Source organism: Athene noctua, chromosome 1 (assembly GCF_965140245.1).
Source record: "Athene noctua chromosome 1, bAthNoc1.hap1.1, whole genome shotgun sequence".
Taxonomy (NCBI): Eukaryota; Metazoa; Chordata; class Aves; order Strigiformes; family Strigidae; genus Athene; species Athene noctua.
The window spans coordinates 31,695,039-31,715,018 of NC_134037.1; the positions used below are offsets into that span (position 1 = coordinate 31,695,039).

The window sequence follows — 19,980 nt, forward strand, 5'->3', positions numbered from 1 at the left end:
TCTGACATTTCCAGGTTTTACTGATTGCTATCAGTTTCTCTCCTAAACACCCCAGTACTGTAAACCTTCTTAGACTATGACTGTATAAAATACAGTTTTCTGACCTTATTTTCCACAGTAAAAATGAGCTTATAAATGCACACGTAAAAAAAAAACAAAAACAAAAACAAAAACAAAAACCAAAACACCAAACCCACAACCTTTTTAGAATATATCAGTAATTGTGTATCCATTTTTACGAATTAACTTACCAGCTGATTAATCTCTACCCCAACCTCCTTTGGTCTTAATGATTATAGAATATGGATAAAACCTGTTGATCCTGGTCAAAGGATTTCTAAGGTCAAGAATTTATAACCCATCCTTTTCTATGTTTTCTTAGACAACATACAGTAACATTCAAAATCCCAAATTATATGGCGTATATATTATTAGTACAGCAAAATCTTCAGCATTATATTCCTCTCTCCCTTTATTTTGTTGTTTTTTTTCACACTGTATGATTAGTTTAGTTGCTACCTGGCCTGATCCATCTTGCATGGCCCTTATATCCTGTACTGTGTTTTCCAGCCTCATACAATATTTTGGATATTTAAGAGCATTTTAGATGGCACAAAGAGCACATGCTCAGGCAACCAAATTGTGGTCATACATACCTTAGAGCAGTGTTCAGTTCTTTCAGATGTGAGTAATGTGGCCAGCACAACAGGATTCCAAAGACTGGATTTTGGATGTTTGCTCAATTTCAACATGTTTTACTGTCTAAAACCTACACTTTTTCAAGGAATGTCTTCCTGTAAGGTATTTATACAAATAGACACTATAAATTGGAAATCTCCAGTTCTGTCATATTTCTTTACCAGTATGTTCCAGTATTACAAGTATTTTTAAATCTAAGTAATCTATTATTTATAAAAATTAGTCATAAGAAAATTGTCATGGACACTCATAGAGAAAAATTTCCTTTTTATTAGTCTAAATAACTAGCTCTGTATATTTCAAAATGTAAGCAAAATGCTTTCGCCATATAAGACTTTATAGCACTCAAATAACAAATGCAGAACTCACACACTATGCCAAACTAGCAATTGTATAAGAACTATAAATGCTTACCAAATGGGCAATTGCATTTGAAGCCATTTATGTTTTCTTCACAGGTTCCTCCATTCCAACAGGGTCTGTCTAGACAGTCATTCATGTGAACAGAACATGTTTCTCCTGAAATTTTAGATTAAAAAGAAAAAGACAAATGTGCTGATGTGTTCAAATCATAGAGACATATTTGTAATGAGAAAGGACTATGGGGTTGTCACAGTCTAAATGCTGACCCCACGGTTGAAGGTGCACGTGCTGAATACACAGAGATGCTGATAAACACCCTGTGTGTCATGAAATTTTCTGCTTCATTAGTTACAAGACAGTCCATTTTGACAGGAAATGTTGGAAGCATGACAATCAGGAAAACAGAAAGCTTTCCTACTGAGAGTATGCATAATCGTGGAGCTTTTTTCCATTATACAAAATTACTATATTCAGGCAACTTTTGTTCCATTGTGTCAATCATTTTCTTTCATTTCACACACTGTCTCCTTTGAAAAAGATTGGGAAAGTATCATTACATATGAACATCAGGCCAACACTAATTTACAGACAGTTATGTGTAACAGTAAAGTTCAGCCTACATTCTACAGAAAATTGTTGGTACTATGATACTGGATATTTCTCTTTCTCCCTGTAATACAAAGAAGGATGATCAAGTCACTGAAGAATATTTAATGAGGAAAAATACAGATGAGAGGGAATGAAATAATTAAAAGCAAAGTATAGTGAAATGTAGATTTGTAATCTACCATACGGGTTGCTTAGATTTGTAACAGGAAAAGTTATTTCCAGCCACAGAAATACGGAGGCAAATCACATGTTCAGTACTTATCAGAGGTCAGCAGTGTACAAAGCATGCTGGGCTTTCTGTGAATCTTACAGAAGAAGATAAAACCAAACCAAATGGTGAAATTCCTCTGATTTCTTTTCACTGTGGAAAATATTTGATGTCTTATCTGCAGCGCACATACACGCCCTCTTATACAATCATATAAGCCAAGATAGTCAGGTCTCAAATCTGTGTTTTGTGAAACTACTGGATACAAAACACCTTCATTGGAGAAGCCCATAGCATCACCAAGATTCTCTTCCACACATAAACTTATGACAGAGTGGCTCCTATTAGGGTTTTTTCCTGCCTCTAAACATGCTCTGCATTTTCCATAAGAGTTCAAAATATCTGGATGAAGAGGGGGAGACACAGCAGAGACTAGGGAGAATTCAGGTAACTCAGTAAACTGAAAAACTATCTCCTAACAGCAGCTGCTGAGTGCTGCTTAGAGTGTGCTGTGGCACCAGTGAGGAATAGAGTCAGGACTGGCCAAAATATAAATCCTTTTCTAAGTTCTTATAATTTTTAAAATTTTCCTTGAAGTGCTGATAACGTAACAGCAGTATGTGTAAGATCACTTTCTGATCTAATTCTGATATTTGCTTTTCTTATGTTTGCTAGTTCAGATACATTTCCACAGTTAAGTCCCTGATTATGGTAGTTTTCTTTTGAGGAAGATAAATGGTAACACATTGGCATCTGTTATCTTCTGCAAAGACAAGTGGAGATTAGCGCAAACAGTTTCCTCTAGAAGTAAATTAGCTGGCCACAAACCATAGGTAAGCTGCAGCACAAGAAAAACTCCTGGAAACAGATTCTTTCACTTCCCTTGAGTTGTTGTATACTCCTAATAGATAAGAAGCTAAAACAAATAGAATTCTAAGGGAAATAATGGAATAGGGTCATTCTCATTTACTCATGTTATCTGAGATTTGTGAACTTCTTACTGCCTTTTTGTGAAGATGGCTCTATTTTTCCTCTTGAATCTAAGGCAGTAAAGGTATCTTACTGAACTAGATAGTACCATAATTTTAAGTCATGGCTGTAGCAGGTATAACTACAATTCCTTGTGAACTGTTCTTATCCGTCTCCTTTGATTTTCTTTTATTATTAGGATGGGAAATTGGGTGTGACATTCAGCAGAAAAATGAGTCAACTACATGTAGGATTCTGACTACAGATATATACTTTGAAACTGAGCATTTAGGGTGAAATTCAGTTCCCTGAAGGTCCATATCTAATGAGATATAGGATAGCCTGTATTCAGTCTGAAGAAAATAGTCCTTAGGGGATTAAGTGGACTGTAAGCAGGGACAGTTGCAACAGTTTTATAACAGTACCATAAATTGCTCATTCAGGCTGGAAATCCTGATGGGATGGTAGGAAATAGAAGAAAAGAACAAAGACATGAAGGGCAGCTGTCAGCTGAGGAGTATTTCCAAAAAGGAAGAAAAAATAGCGTGTATTGGGCAAGGTGAACTCTTTGAGGAATTCAAAAGCAAAATAACACCTTATCAAAAGGTTAATTCTGTGGCCATGTTTTGACTGAACTATATTAAATGATACAACACCTAGGGAGTCCTGAGAGGGTGATGAAATAATGTAGGCTAGAGGAATCTGGGGACATGAGATGAACCTTGGAGCTTTAGCTGTGTTGAGGAGTAGTGACAAAACCTGATTGTGTGTAGAAAAGGTGAGAAAGGAGTCAAAGGAGTCATTCTGACAGTATGAGAAAGGATGCAGAAAAACACTCAGTTGCTGAGGCGAGCAGCTCCAGTGCTGGCATGACCTGCAGCAGAGCGCTCTAGCAAGGTGCAGAGTGGGATTTACTGAACTAGGTGAACCTCAGGGGGAACTGAGAGAGTCGCCAGGAGCCCTCAGCTCGGCCACAGCAGCTGATGGGACCTGGTCAGGGCCAGGAGCAATGGGGGACAAGTCCCCATCTATGTATAACCGAAGCCTTTAGGGAGCGCCAGCGACCAGGAGTGCTGCCAGTATGGCAGGGGAAGGGAAGGGAAGGGAAGGGAAGGGAAGGGAAGGGAAGGGAAGGGAAGGGAAGGGAAGGGAAGGGAAGGGAAGGGAAGGGAAGGGAAGGGAAGGGAAGGGAAGGGAAGGGAAGGGAAGGGAAGGGAAGGGAAGGGAAGGGAAAGGGCTCAGTATTAGGATCAGTGCTGTTTAATATCTTTATCAGTGGTCTGGTTGAGGGGATAGAGCGCACCCTCAGTAAATTTGCAAACCACTCCAAGTTGTGCAGGAGTGTTGATCTGCTTGAGGGTAGAAAGGCTCTACAGAGAGATCTGGACAGGTTGGATCAATGATATTCAACAGGGCTCAGTGCTGGGTCCTGCACTTGGGTCACAACAACCCCATGCAATGCTACAGACTTGAGGAAGAGTGTCTGGAAAGATGTGTGATGGAAAAGGACCTCGAGGTGTTAGTCAATAGCCAGATGAATATGAGCTGTCAGAGTGCCCAGGAGGCCAAGAAAGCCAATAGCATCCTGGCTTGTATCAGAAATAGCATGGCCAGCAGGACTAGGGAAGTGATCAATCCCCTGTACTTGGCACTGGTGAGGCCACACCTTGATTCAGTTTTGGACCCCTCACTACAAGAAAGACACTGGGGTGCTGAAGAGTGTCCAAAGAAGGGCAATGAAGCTGGCAAAGTGTCTGGAGCACAAGTCTTACGAGGAGTGGCTGAGGGAAATGGGGTTATTTAGCAGGAGAAGTGGAAGCTGAGGGAAGATCTTATTGCTCTCTACAACTACCTGAAAGGAGTTTGTAATGAGGTGGGTGTTGGTCTCTTTTCTCAAGTAACAAGTGATGGAACAAGAGGAAATGGTATCAAGTTGCACCAGGGGAAGTTTAGATTAGATATGAGGAAAAATTTCTTCACCAAAAGGGTCATCAGGCATTGAACAGGCTACCCAGAGCAGTGGTTGGGTCATCATTCCTGGAGGTATTTAAAACGCGTGTAGAAGTGCCACTTTGGGACATGGTTTAGGGGTGGACTTGGCAATGTTACGTTAATGGTTGGACTTGATGATCTTAAAGGTCTTTTCCAACCTAAATTATTCCATGTTTCTGTGATACTATGATTCTATAAAAAGGTAATTTAATCTGCATCTTAATTTGGAAGAAAATAAATAGCTAAAAATTTCTCACCAGTGGCATCAGAAACTGAATTTCATTTCTGATATAGTATTACTAACCCCCATTATCTTAAAACTCCAGTGAGTAGTTTTTCTTAATGTATTCATCTATATTGTAACACTCCATAGATTAAAATATTTAATTCCAGTTTAGACAATCCCAAATGTCCAAACTAATGCTGTACAGTTTACTAATACTAATCATACTAATGCTATACTTGTTTAACAGAAAACTATCTGATTTCAGGTGTCTTGTTTTTATTTACCTATGGCCATGCTAGATGTGTATGAATTCCATTCTTCATTTAGGAGAACAAGGAAATGGGAAAAAAAAAATCCCTGTTCAGATAACAAAGGTGCTGATTTTATGCTGGAGGCTGTTATTACAGCTAAATTACTTCAGTTGACAAAGAAGCAATTACATGCCATTCAGCCTCATTGGAGTTATCAAGCACTGAGAGTACCTTTCTCATAACTGATGGAAATATTTGCAAAAACCGCTGACTGATTCATAAGTCATGCCAGCTAACAGTTCTTGCAGAATGATTTAGAAAGATATCAAACTTTCTGAAATATTCAGTTGAAAATGCTGTTAACACGTTAAATACAGACAGTTCACTGTTTTTTTTCCTGACAAAGTTGCAGTATTTTTGCCATACACAGCTAGGACTTTAGCTTCTACGCATATCCATTACCATTGATTCAAGACCACTTTTGTTTTCCTTCTAATTTTGCTATCTAGCCACTGAAAATTATACTATTTACAGATTTGAAAACGTGATATTATTTTTCATCTAAAAGGTGCAGTTTTGGTAATTCTGTACATCTCAGAAAAAGCTAGAAGAATAACCTTCCTACGACTCATGTTAAAACTTGGCAAAGCCTTCATGTTCAAATGCAATTTCTGCCAATCAAATGCACAAGTAGTGAAAATAAAAGTAATTGCTTTTTGTGTACTGTAGACAATAACTAGCTCTTCTGGTTATGTGCCATAACATAGAAAAGCATTAAACTAGTAGTTGCACCTGACAAAAGGCACATCCCAATATTTCTTGCAGGTTGTTAGGAAAATTTAAGAATTCATGCCCTTAGAGTGAAAAAACAATATAAGGGTAGTATTTTTTAAGTATTTCAGAGAGAATCAAAGAACATATGAAGCTACTGTGAGACCATATTTTCTGAGTATTCAAGACACAAAAAAAGCTTGACATGTACAGAGGCTTTTTTTTTTTTTTTATGCATCTATAATCTCAACTATGCATTTGAAATGGATGATGAGAACCTTCTTTGAGCACCAGATAAAAATCACTAATTGGCTACAAATTACTTTCAACATCAAAGTATGTTAATATAAATATTTTCTGGGTTTACACTTTTAAGGTGAACATTAATACAACACATCCAAACATAATTAGTAGTAAAATGCAATATTTAATTAGTTATTTAATAAATCATAGCTTAGGGTATGAATTCCTAAACATTTTACAGGGAACATGTTACTGAATTCTGATGTACAAAGAGAATGTTAAAAATGCTGATAAGCTGATTCTACTTCTATTAACTCTATACTGTGTTTTATCCTATAAAGGATATAAAGTTGCAGTGTTCTTAAAATATATAACAAATAATTATAGCTACTTAGGAAAGTCTGTCAATCCTGCAAATCAAAGCCTGATGTTTAACAGAAACATTTTCTACAGACACATTGATGACACACTAGAGACAGGTTATTCTGCAGGAGTGCAAAAGTCTTGAGAAGAGTCTAAGGACCTAAGTAGGTGCATGTTAAAAATTTTGGCAAAGATATTTACTCCTTCACCAGTGTTATTGATGTAACTTACTTGGTTTAAAGAAATAATGCTATTTTAGCAAATAGAGACATTCTGAAGTTCTCAGGTAAATATAACTGGAGATCAAAGACAACAAGAAATATTCTTTTTCATAAAGGATGAAGCCTCACTGAATATTTCTTCACTTCAAAAGTAAGAGCAACTCTGTAAGGTCACTAGATCGAAAGTTTGCAATTTTCTGTGGTCAAACTTTGGATGTTTTATTTCTGCTTGACTTAAAGAGCTTAACTTCATACTTTATCTGAACTAATTGCACTTTTTTTCGATTTTGCAGAATATTCACAAAACTGATTTTTATTTTAATATCAGAATAAATTTAACTTCATATCATTCTCAGATATAATATTGTGACACTAGATTAAAACTGAAATTGATTTGAGACCTTATTTTCTCAACGTAATACACATTTTATATAAGTATCTCTTATTAATTGCCACCACTGCTATTAACATCGGTCTGAATTACGAAACACATGTAAAAATGTCAAAATACAAAGTTTCATTTGCATATGGTTATACCAACATTTGTTTTATAGGTGTTGCATTTAAGGTAATGAATTGATTTGGTAAGAGATTAATCCTCTTGCATTCTAGCTAGTCCTCAGAGATTAAAGGGGGTAGGGGCAGCTGGATTTATCTCTTAATAGACATTCCAATTATGGCTGTAACTATAGGCCTGACACCAGACGCACAAACAGCCCATATGCTGTAGGTCTGGTTGCATTCAGGAGAAGCAGTCAGGTTCATGAATAGTACGATTTATTTTTATTCAATATCTACAGATTCTTTGAGATTGCCTATGATAAATGCACAAACTGCAGGCTCGTTATATAGCACTACACAGAAAAACCAATTGCAATCACACACACTTAATTCCCAGGTAATCACTCAGCATAGATGAGGGCTGAAATCTTACCAAAATGTGTCCCTTGGGGGGGGGTGGTGGTGGTGGGAAGCACCACAAACCTGTTGATCTGTCCCTCTGATTTGTTATCAGATTATCATCTGAGTTAGATACAAACACCAGGTAGTATTTCTCTAAGTATGTATGTGTGAGTGGGACTATGGTCAAGCCATTGTTTCTTGAGTAACCACACAGCACGTTCCTTGGTGCAAGGTGTGCGCTGTTTTTGTGGGAAAAGAGGAAGAATGAGAGAGATAGTCTGCAGAGTACGGCAAATCAGTCCTTGTGAGAAAGGGAAGAGCAGGAGATAAATCTGCATAGTCATGTCAAATGTTCCTTGAGAAAAGTGGAAGAACGGGACCATGCGGTCTCCACTTTGCTTCACATTCCTCCTTGGTGCCATGGCAACACAAATCACTGGATCTCCACCCTGTCCTGTGTTTGTTCTGCGCACCACATGTTAAGGAAATGTGTGTTTTGCATTTTCACTGGTTTGCTTTTCCCACACTTCCAACAACAGGCATAATGAAATATAAAGTTTGACAATGCAAAAGCAGACAGAATGACCACAATTAATAAAAGGAAGTCTAAGAATTTTTTTTTTTTAGCTAAAACTCCTTACTTGAGAAAATATTACTTCAAGACATAAACTGAATCTTTCTATTCCTCGATCAGATGAAAAACAAATGATTTAAAATTCTACTTAATGTAATCTTAATGAAGCACTGCTGAAAAAAACCCCAACCAAAAACAAAAACCAAGAGGTTTTTTTAAAATTCAACTAGTATCCATAACAGTAACAAGATATTTGAAGGTTGTCTTCACAACACTTCTGCCTTACTGTCCACTATTCTGTAAAATGTATATAAATATAAAGCATTCAAGTCATATACCTAAGAACAAATGGTGCAATTCTGTTGCTTTCTAAGCAACATAAACTGCTGTGTTAGATGGGAGGTATCAGCTTGAGTAACATTTCTGCTTACTTTGCAGAAAATTAAGATATGAAAAGCAATACAGATGGTCCAGGTGTAGCCTTAGTGAGCTTAACTGACATTTTCCTTTCTCAACTTTGTTGTTCTGCACATCTGATTATTTTTCTCTTTTATTCAAGATGTTTTCTGTGTAAGAAACTGAAGTAGTTAAAAATACAAACCAATTTTTAATTTACTTTATGCAGTGTAAACCTTTCTGTGCAAATACCCAAGCGTTGGGTTTTTTATGAACTTGTTTTTTAACCAAATCAGGTCATGCTTTTGAAGATGACAAATGCCATTACAGTGCCTAAGAGGTCCCTAGTTAATAGAATGTAAAGCATTTGAGAAATGCTGATAGTCATCTAGACAGAGGAAACAGCTATGACTTCTCTATGTAATTTTTTTCTTCTGAAATAAAAACTGATTCTAATGTTATATCAAAGAGTACCCAGGGATTCATTTATTAGCAGGAGAGAAACCAAGTTGGTGACTGAGAACTCATGGCTTATTTGCAAATCTATCAATCCTAGTACACAAAATGTGATAGTTCCCCAAAGATGTACAGAGTCCTGAACAACAATAACTTTTGTTTTATTTTTTAGTTTATTTACTACTGCCTTTGAAATTTAATCTGAAAGTGAATTTACTGTTTATGAAGAAAAATGAAGTACATCTGGATATGTGAAAAAGTTGAATTGCAGATGAATGACATAACAAACACACAGAAAATAAATGAAATAAGAATAAATGCATTTCTTTACTAGTACACTGAGATACTCTTCACTGATTCATAACATGCAGTTACAATTGAGCTTCAAATCTGTTATGTGCTGGAAAATATCCCAGGATCATAAACCCTCTGAGACTATATGAAAATGAAATTACTAGCCTAGTGATAACATCTTTTAGAAGTTTAAACAGCCTTTTATTAATTGTTTCTGGTTTATAATCTCTGAAACATCTGAATTCAGTATATTCAGTTCATGCGATAATGACTAAATGAGTAATACCATGAAATTTGTTTTTCTTTGAATTTGCTTCTATGGGTATGTTATTATATAATATCTCACTGAGTGATAACATTTAAAAAAAACAAAACAAAACAAAACAAACTATTTTCCAGTTATATATCACTGTATCATTTGTATAAGCAAGTCATGTTCACACAGTCACAGAAAGGTTGAGGTTGGAAGTGACCTCTGGAGGTGATCTTTTCCAATCCCCCTGCTCAAGCAGGAACATCCAGAGCCACTGTCCCAGGACTGTGTCCAGACAGCTTTTCAATATCTCTATAGATGGACACTCTGCAACCTCCATGGCCAACCTGTGCCAGTGTTCAGTCACCTTCACAGTAAAAAAGTATTTCCAGCTCTTTAGACATAACTTCCTGTGTTTCAGTTTGCCCATTGCATCTGGTCCTCGCACTGGACACCACTGAAAAGAGCTCAGATTCATCTTCTTTCATGAAGATAGTCATGTGGCTGGAGCACCTCCTTTGTAAGGACAGGCTGAGGGATTTGGGATTGTTCAGCCTGGACAAGAAAAGGCTCTGGGGAGATCCTATAGAGTCCTTCCAGTACTTAAAGGGGTTACAGGAAAGATGGGGAGGGACTCTTTATCAGGGAGCGTAGGGATAGGACGAGGGGTAATGGTTTTAAATGGAAAGAGGGTAGATTCAGATGAGATATAAGGAAGAAATTCTTTACTGTGAGTGTGGTGAGACACTGGAACAGGTTGCCCGGAGAGGTTGTGGCTGCCCCCTCCCTGGCAGTGTTCAAGGCCAGGTTGGACAGGGCTTTGAGCAACCTGGGCTAGTGGGAGGTGTCCCTGCCCATGGCAGGGGGGTTGGAACTAGATGATCTTTAAGGTCCTTTCCAATGTAAAATATTCTATGATTCTTTTCAATGATTCTTTGCACCCTGCCTTCAGGTATTTATATACATTGAGATCCCTCCCTGAGCCTTCTCTTCTCCAGGCTGAACAGTCTCAGCTACCTCAACCTTTCCCCATAGGAGAGATGCTTCAGTCCCTCAGTCATCTTAACGGCCCTTCACTGGACTGTCCTCAGTAGTTCCATGCCTCTCTTGTACCGGGGAGCTCAGAAGTGGAAACTGTACTATAGTGTGGCCTCAGTACCATTGCAGAGTAGAGGGGAATAATAATTTCCTTTGACATGCTGGCAAAAAGCCAGTAGCCCAGGAATTTGCTGCCTTTGTCACAAGGACACATTGCTGGCTTACATTCAACCTGAAGTCCACTAGGACACCCAGGTTCTTTTCTGCAAATCTGCTTTCCAGCTGGTTATCCCGCAGCATGTACTGGTGCTTGGGGTTATTCCTCCCCAGGTGCAGGACTTGGCACTCCTCTTTCTTGAACTTCATGAGAATAATTTCAGCCCTTTTCTCCAGCCTGTCAAGGTCCCTCTGGATGGCATCATGGCCCTCTGATATATCAGCCATTCCCAGTTTTGTGTCATCAGTCTGCCAGTCAGTCAGATCATCAATGAAGATGTTAAACAGAACTGGACAAATTATTGACCCCTGGGGTACAGTTCTAGTTACTGGTCTCAAACCTTATTTCATGCCACTGATCACCACCCTGGTTGTTCATCCAGTTTTCAGTTCACCTCACTGTCTGCTCATCCAGCCCATACTTATCAGCTATTTCATGAGCATATTGTCAGAAACAGTTCCAAAAGCCTTGCTAATGTCGTGGTAGACAACATACACTTCTCCTTGTCTGCCAGCCCAGTCATTTCATTATAGAAGTTTATCAGGTTGGTCAAGCATGAAAACCTTGGTGAATCCATGCTGACTACGCCAGATGATTTTCTTGTCATTCATGGCTTCCAGGATTAGATGCTCTACCACTTTCATAGGGATCAAAGTGAAACTGACCTGGCTGTTTTTCTCCAGGTCTTCCTTTTTTCCCTTTGGAAGATAGGAGTGACATTTGCTTTCTTCCAGTCTTTGGCCACTGCTCCTAATCACCATGATCAATTAAAGTTTATTGAGAGTGACGTTGCAATGACATCTGCCAGCTCCTGCAGCATTTGTGGGTGCATCCCATCAGGGCCTATGGACTTATGTATATCCAGTTTGCATAAGTATTTCTTGAGCTTCTTCCACTAAGGGTATGTTTCTGCTCTGGCGTACCTCCCACTGTCCCCACTCTTCCTTTCTTTCAAAGAAGAAAGTTGTTTGCATAGGCATTTCCCTCACAACTCCTCCTCCTCTCAGGCTCACCCTCTTAAATATGTTATCACAGAGGTGCAGCCACTGTCTCTCATTGGCTCAGCCTTGGCCATAGGCGGATCTGACTTGGAAGAGGGGGAGCTTTGAGAAGATTCTCACAGGAACCACCTCTGTTGCCCCTCCTCCATTACCAAAGGCACACACAAACCAAGCACATTGTAGAAGCCCTTTGTGTTGTTTTTCACATCCATTGTCAGATTCAACTGAATTTTGACTTTGAATTTCCTAACCTTTTCAGTGCGTGCTTAGATAATGTCTCTGTATTTCCTCCCAGGTAACCTGTCCTTGCTTCCACCCTGTCTATGTTTCCTTTTTTGTGTTTTTGTTTGGCCAGGAGCAGCATGATCATCCACACAGGCCTCCTGGCATTTTTGCCTGACTTCCTGCTCTTGAGCTTGGAGGAGGTAATAGGCTTTCTTGAGCCTCTCTTTCCTCCAGGACTTTCTTCTATGGGACTCTTCCAAACAGATCATATAACCTGCTGTATTGATCCTGTAGTGATATTAGAGTGGTTGAGGCCCTCCATGAAGACCAGTAAAGTATAAAATAAGGGTTGGAGTTTCAGCAGTGAATTGGAAATATATTATATTAGATTTTGTACATGTTAGCCAAGTATTTTTTCTCTTCACTTGTAGTCAGACATTTAGTGGTGCTATCTTAGTGGAGTTTAGGCCACCCCAGTGACAATCCTCTGTTTTGTTACACATTTATTATTAAATGAGCATGAAGCGGAAATATCATATTTCTTAAAACGTGTATTCAGCTGACCAAGAAATTATATACTCAACTCGCATTGAGGACAATAATCAGCAAGTGTATATCACACACATAAATGTGTGTATATATGTAAATGAATATAAATATATTTGAAGTTTAAAATATTAGTGCTGAAATGTTAAAAGTGTAGCTAGCCAGAATTTGTAATGAAAAAATAGCACTGAATTTATAATTACTTAATAGCTCAGCACTTTGGCAGTGACCCAGAAAGATCCAAATACATGGGTTATCTCAGTGGTTTTACTGGGGCTTACAAATTTCTACTATGCATGCTCCCTGAACTGGAGCAAGAACCCTCAGTAGTGTGGAAGAATCAGCTGTAAATTCGTGATTAGTTCATACAGATGACATTGTGCATACTATATCTGGTTTTGCCTTTGTTAGTGGTAGTATACTGCAGATTGTCAGTAAAGATAGAAAAGCATTCAGAAGATTAATGTTTGTGCTCGATGATGTAGACTAAAGACTGGGAATGCAACACATCAGAACTGCTGAATCCAAAATTATTTTCTGCTTCCCACACATAGTCTGAATATCAGGGTATTCACACAAAACAGAAAATTAGGACAAAAAGGAATCGTGTTATCAGATTGTGTGAGTTTCATCTAACCCAGTGCAGAAATCTACAGCCCATCTCATCCTAGAACAGATGTCTAATATAGGCAGATGTCTTATCTGCACTGAGTAGAAGGGGAGTCTGACCAACTCACTCAAATATAGTTGTTTATATCCCATGTGTGCAGAGAGATGATGCTGCTGATCTCAGGCCTCCGCATGTTTAAATTTTCCTGTTCTGTACCAAAACATTTGTTCCTATCAGCCTGTATATGACTAAATCCATGATGCCTAAGACTGCATAACAGTGAAATTAAAATAATACGATTAAAATTGTGTTTTGGAACTTGATCAATTGTTTTTGCCAACGGCATCAAAGCTCATGCTCAGAATTGTACATTTAGTGGAGGGAAGATCAGCTTAGGAACAATTAGGAGACACAATCTAAGAGTTAGAGTGCTAATTCAGTAAAAACTCTTGTAAGTCACACACACAAATATATATATGTTTATATATATATACATAATTGTTATTAAACAATCATATAAAAAATCGCTTACTTAGAATTGGACATTCACATCTGTAGTACAAAGCACTTCAAAAGAGAAAACTTACCTTTGAACCCAGCAGCACAATGACATGAAAAGTGGCCCATTAAATCCATACAGGTAGCTCCATTTTTGCAAGGTGAACTTGAGCATTCATTAATTTCAACTTCACAGAAGGGTCCTTCATACCCAGGCACACACTTACAGCTATAATTATGCAAGTGGTCATGGCAGAAACCATATTCAGAGCATTGGTTTCCAATGCAATTGTCTATATCAAATTCACAAAAAGTGCCACTGTAACCAAGGGGACATATGCACCTGTTATTGAAATGAGAGAAGAAAAAAAAAAAAAACTATAACTGCCAGTCTTGAATATATAGGTCAGTAACGACTAATAATGTTAACAATATTTTCACTTTGAATTACTCGCAAATGAATTGCAATTTTTTTTCAATCTTCTTTCTTTACCTTTAATTAGTCACTAAGTAACTGTTTCACACAGACTGCTTGCAATAATTAAATGGAACTGCACAATAATGAAAATCATCTATTTAGATGGGAGAAACTAATAGCTATATTGGTTTTAATAACAAGATTCCAGTGACAATATTCAAATAGAAAACTGGTATATTCTATGAGTATTATGCATTTTAAGAATTTATTTTCTGAAAATTATTAGTGTCTAGCTACAATACCACTAAGAGAAAAAACAGTATTACATCCTGCTTGCTCTGAACATAAAGTCAGTATAAAATGCTTTATCATTATAAACTCAGGTTGCAATTTCTGTCTGTAGCTGAAGTTTTATAGAAATTGAGCAGGATATTTTTTTCCCACAATGTAGGATGACATATAAATTGTATGAGACTAGAGATGACTTTTTCATGCTTCCCTTTCTCCCTTTTTTTTTTTTATGTGTAAATGAAAACAAAGCTGAATTATCCCATAGCTGATCCACATCTCATAAAATTAGAAAATCTCTGGTATTGGGCAATATTTTCTTTGATTGATTGTTCCCTTATTGTAGCTAGGTGTCTCCTCACATGGGAGGAGATAATTTTACAATAACCTTACATATTCTTGATCCATAAAGATGTTACTAGAAGCTGGGAAGAACTAAGATATTAAGCAAGACTTTATTATGACAATTTTCCCTACTGATCTGTCTGGCAGAAAGGTGGGGGTTTTTTCTTTGTTTTTAACAGAAGTGAATGTTCATGTGACTGTTTACTTCAGTTCTTGCTTATTATTCCTGCATTTTTGTGTTAGACTTGCGGAAATTTCCACTTAGATGTTTTTATATCTCTTATCAAAACTCCAACAGGATAATTGTAAGTCAGTAGGAAAAATACTCTATGTACAAGACTGTGTACAGAAAGGATCCTATAAAAGATAGCATGACGGTAGATATTTTGAATGTGATTCCACAAAAGTTTTTTGCAATATAACTTTTGGACTATAAGGGGGTTATTACCATATCCACCAACAATATACTCTGCTCTCTGTTCAGATAGGCTCTAATTTTACCTGAAATTCCTCTTGGCAACAGAGAATTTGAAAGAGCAAAGAACTTTGTCTATGTACAAGATAGAGATGTACAAGAAAAGGCCAGAATAAAATAGGAGCTCCATTTATTATAAAACTAAGGAAATACTTCTGAAGAAAAAGGAAGAGGGAAAAGGCATATGTATAAAATTAATAGCTCCTAGTGTTTAATCCAATTAGATCTTTTTTTTTCTCCCAAGGTAATCTGTGGACATTAGTGCAGCTCTGAGAGTTTAAAAGTAGCCTCAGAGCACATAGCAAATTAGGTGATTTTTCCCTTTCATGATGTGACTAAAAGAAGCCTACAGTAAAGGCAGTATTTTATAAAGGAAGATATTGTTGGTTGTTATGTGCAACTGTACAGTGGACTGAGTTTAGAGATGGTTTAGTTATTTTCTTAGCATTAAAAGGCTTTTAATCTATGGAAAATACAGGTACTATTAGAAAATGTAATAGTTAATTCTTTAAATAGAAAATTTACCAAGTGATTGAGCCACAACTGTAACTTCTTATGTGTATATAAACAAATATCTTCAGCTTTTATTTCTACTGCCTCCTTGCAGGAAGGTTCACACTTCCCAGTCAGACTTATATCAACTTTTTGTCTTCCTGATCCCTACAAAATTTTCTCAAAATACTCGAGGCTTGACTTTGTGCTCCCTCATGTCTCAAGGTGCACCTGTATAAAACTATTTTATATCAGATGAGAAGAAAACTTTCAGGATTAATTTCCTGGCTGTTCCCCACTGCAGTGTTTTGTATCGCATTGCAGAGCAGTATCAGATTTATTTCAGTTGAAACTGAATCAGTAGATGTGCTCCTTGGAGCACAGCTAATGCACACCAACTGCTAATGGGCTTTTAGTCCCTGCACCAAAATAGAGCTTGCTTGAAGTAAGCCCTCCATATCTTGTATAGTGTGGTTGTGTATTCTTCAGCACCACCAGTTTTGCTTTACAGATCCATTGCTACTGCACTGCAGTACCTACTCAAGTATTCTCTCTTCCAACCTCAGTCATTCCTTAGCAAAGAAGAAATCTTTGTCTCTTCTTGAGAGCTCAGGCTGATTCTGTTTCTCCCTTTTTAAAGGAATGAAGTTCATGCAAATAATTTCATACAGATGCTTTAAAACTAAATGCAAATGTTGATTTACGTAAAATTTCATTATGCATAAACATGCAAAGTATGTGCACTTTTAGTTACCTTTAGCTGCACAGTTTCTGAAACCACCAACAGTAAAACCTCAGTATAGAAACAAAAAATGATCATATGAGTTTTTTTCTGGTGAAGTTAATCACTCTTTCCTCCGTTAACTATTATGTAGTAATTTTTTATTTTTTTGCAACTATTCAATTATTCTTGTGCATTGTGAAAATGCAACTATTCAGTCATTCTTTGAAAAGGTAGCTCTTATCATTAATACTGAATAGAATGTTTAACTTACAGCTCTCCCTAATAAGAAAAAGTATAAAGAGAAGGATTTTTCTATCATTTTGTTATTATTACTAGTTGTGTATCTTCAGACATTGCAGAAGAACTACACAGAAACAGATGTAATGGAAAGTCTTCTAGTTTTAGTTTCATGATTCTAATTCCATATTACAAGCAACAATGTTATAAGTATCTTATTTTTCAGTGCTTCAGTGTCTGGAGGAATCTAAAACAACTAAGAATGGAATGTTCTTTGTTTTTACTGCTGAAATTATGACTGAATGTCTTTCAATTTAATATGGCTCATCTCTTGCAGAAGATAGAATCATAGAATACCATGCTGGAAGGGACCTCAAAATCATGGCAAAAGCACGATTAGACAAGATGACCCAGCACCCTGTCCAACTGAATCCTGAGAGTCCAGTGTTGGGGAATCCACCACTGCCCTGGGGAGATTATTCCAATCGCTGATTGTTCTCATTGTGAAAAATTTCCCTCCTGTGTCCAACTGAAATCTCCCCAGGAGTAACGTGTACCCATTACCCTTTGTCTTCTCCATGTGACTCCTTGTAAAAAGGGACTCTCCATTTTCCTCGTAACCACCCTTTAAATACTGGAACATGGTGATAAGGTCTTCTCTAAGCCTTCCCTTCTCAAGGCTGAACAAACCCATTTCTCCCAGCCTTTCCTCATAATGGCAGGCTTCCCAGTCCTTTGATCATCAAATTAAGATATAATTAAGATATTTAGATAAATTAAGCTCTAAATTTTTTAGGCTCTTCATTATTGCTCAGGGAAAATAAAATTGAATCATGAAGATTCTCTTGTCACTTCAGTGTGAAAAGTTTGCTTGGTTTAGCTATTAAGTATAGCTTACTGCTTTCCTGAATACACAGAAACTGTTGTGGTTTTTTCTTCTTTAGTGTAAACATGATTAGAAAATAACTTTAAAACTGGATCTTCATGTCATGTGAGACAAAGTGGCTGATTTAAGCAGCTAGTCAAGCCTAAGAATCATTCATTTATAGTTTATAATCCAGACTGAGATTTAGGGGTGATAGGATTCAGAAGTGATAGGATTTAGAAGTTCAATAAACACCTTATGAACGTAATTTTTAATAATTTACATCAAATTCTAATGGCAAGTTTACAAATAATTTTAGTATATAATATCATATATGGAAAATCTACAAAAGAAGGCTAAAATATATTTAAATGAATAAATTAGTCTATTAAAAATCTATACTTTATAATGTGCCTATTTTTCAATTAAAAATTGATATTTTTATGCAGTAAAAGTCTAAACTAGTCATGTCTTTGCATTTTTTCTAATTGAACAGCATTAACATATAATAGTTACACTTACATTAATGTGTTATATGTTCAACATTATTATGTACAAAGCAGATACGAATTGCACTATGGATATTTCTTTAATGTATAACAGTAAGTGCAGTTCTGTGGGCTTTGGATATCAGCATCTGAGTGCATTTATTTGTAACTTTAATATTTTATAAGTTTCTAAATTATGTTTAATAGATGTTATCATTTAATGTCTAAGTCAATCTATGAAATGGGTCTTGAATACAGGTTTTTTAAACACTGTACTGGTATAACACTGACATAGCTGAAATTCAAATATCTTTTCCTGTCAGTCTTAGAACTAATATCAAGACCAATAATCTCTAAGTAATTAAGTCTTTTACACTTGTAGTATGAAAAAATACCATCACCACATTAGATTTTAATGAATATGACCTTACATTAATACTTCAGTAGCACTAAAATACTGAATATGATATCAAAAGCTTTGAATCATGGATTGATTTGTAGTGTTAATTTGCTTTAAAGCTGAAATACTTCTCTACAATAAATTAAAAATTAATTTGTATACACATATATATAATAGAATTTCTATTAATGAGTGAATCTCTAACTGAGAAAACATGTTTTTTGCTCCTATCAGAAGGACACCCTGTCTGTGGGTTGACACATCAGTTCAGGGACACAGCCTTGCTGTGCCCTGAGCTAGGTTTCAATGGTATAACCCCGCTCCAGGGCACAGTGACTGCTGCCTTCCCTGCTCCCGCTTCAGCTCTGGGAATGACCCTGCTGGGGAAGGGGCAACACACCTCCCAGCAAAGACCAGGAGATGCTGACACCCCCCAATTACTCTCTTAAGAAAGACTAAAATGTTAACTTTACAAACTGGGGGAACACTGAAAGCGTAAGTATGACACCCAAGAAAAGGTAAATAAAAAATTTCGTATTAACTTTAATGGGAATACCAACAATTTCTTAGCTTCACATATGTCCTCTTTTGTCCATAGCAAGATTTTGAGTGTAACATCCCAGGAGGGAAAATGAATACTTCAGTGCTTTTGCTACCAACAGGGATTTTGGTAGTGGATACTAAACACAAGCCACAGTTACCTTGTGGATTGGTTTGCTCCCATACCTATCGTGCCGCTGACTGTACGTTGCTACTCCACTGCCTAATCTAGTTAACATTGCACAGGAATTTGATATACATGTGAAATAAATGTTAAATGGAGATGCAGATATGTCAGGCATAGAATTTAGTCTAAGAAGAAACATATTATTCAAATGCAGGTGGTTATGGCATAGCTGCAATCTTTTACAACCAGTACGCAGTAGGATATTCCTTTTTATCACCGAAGGTCTAGAACAGCAGGTGTGCAGGTAAGCAAATTGGTACTAGTTAGTCCAGGCAGGGCAGCTGTCACAATGCCACCACAGTCTGCCTGCACTAAAGAGATGTAGCACGACTTGGGCCATGCACAAGTAACTGTGTACAATGGATTAATCTTTAAAATAACTGAAAAAAACCCAAAGACTGGACTGAAGGTGTAGTTATGCTTATCTGTGCTAGGAGATAACCCAGCTATTTTCTTGAGACAGAAGGCACACAGGAGCACTGAAGCTTGGCAGTAGCAAAGACTTCCAATATCTAATTCATTTTAAAATAAATGTTTGGGGTTTTTTATTATAGTAGTCTAAGAAGATTAACTGCATTTACTCAGTAATAATTAT

The 19,980-nt window shown here is 37.0% G+C and overlaps 1 protein-coding gene across 1 annotated transcript in view; it reads right to left on the reverse strand.

Annotated features, from left to right (window-relative positions):
* EYS (eyes shut homolog) overlaps positions 1 to 19,980 on the reverse strand; it is a 1,054,063-nt gene that overhangs the window by 781,743 nt on the left and 252,340 nt on the right. Inside the window, exons 11-12 of the mRNA XM_074895818.1 lie at positions 14,016 to 14,269; positions 1,114 to 1,218 (exon numbers count right to left, since the gene is read on the reverse strand). Coding sequence (XP_074751919.1) covers positions 1,114 to 1,218; positions 14,016 to 14,269 — 359 coding nt within the window. The remainder of the gene's footprint in view (positions 1 to 1,113; positions 1,219 to 14,015; positions 14,270 to 19,980) is intronic.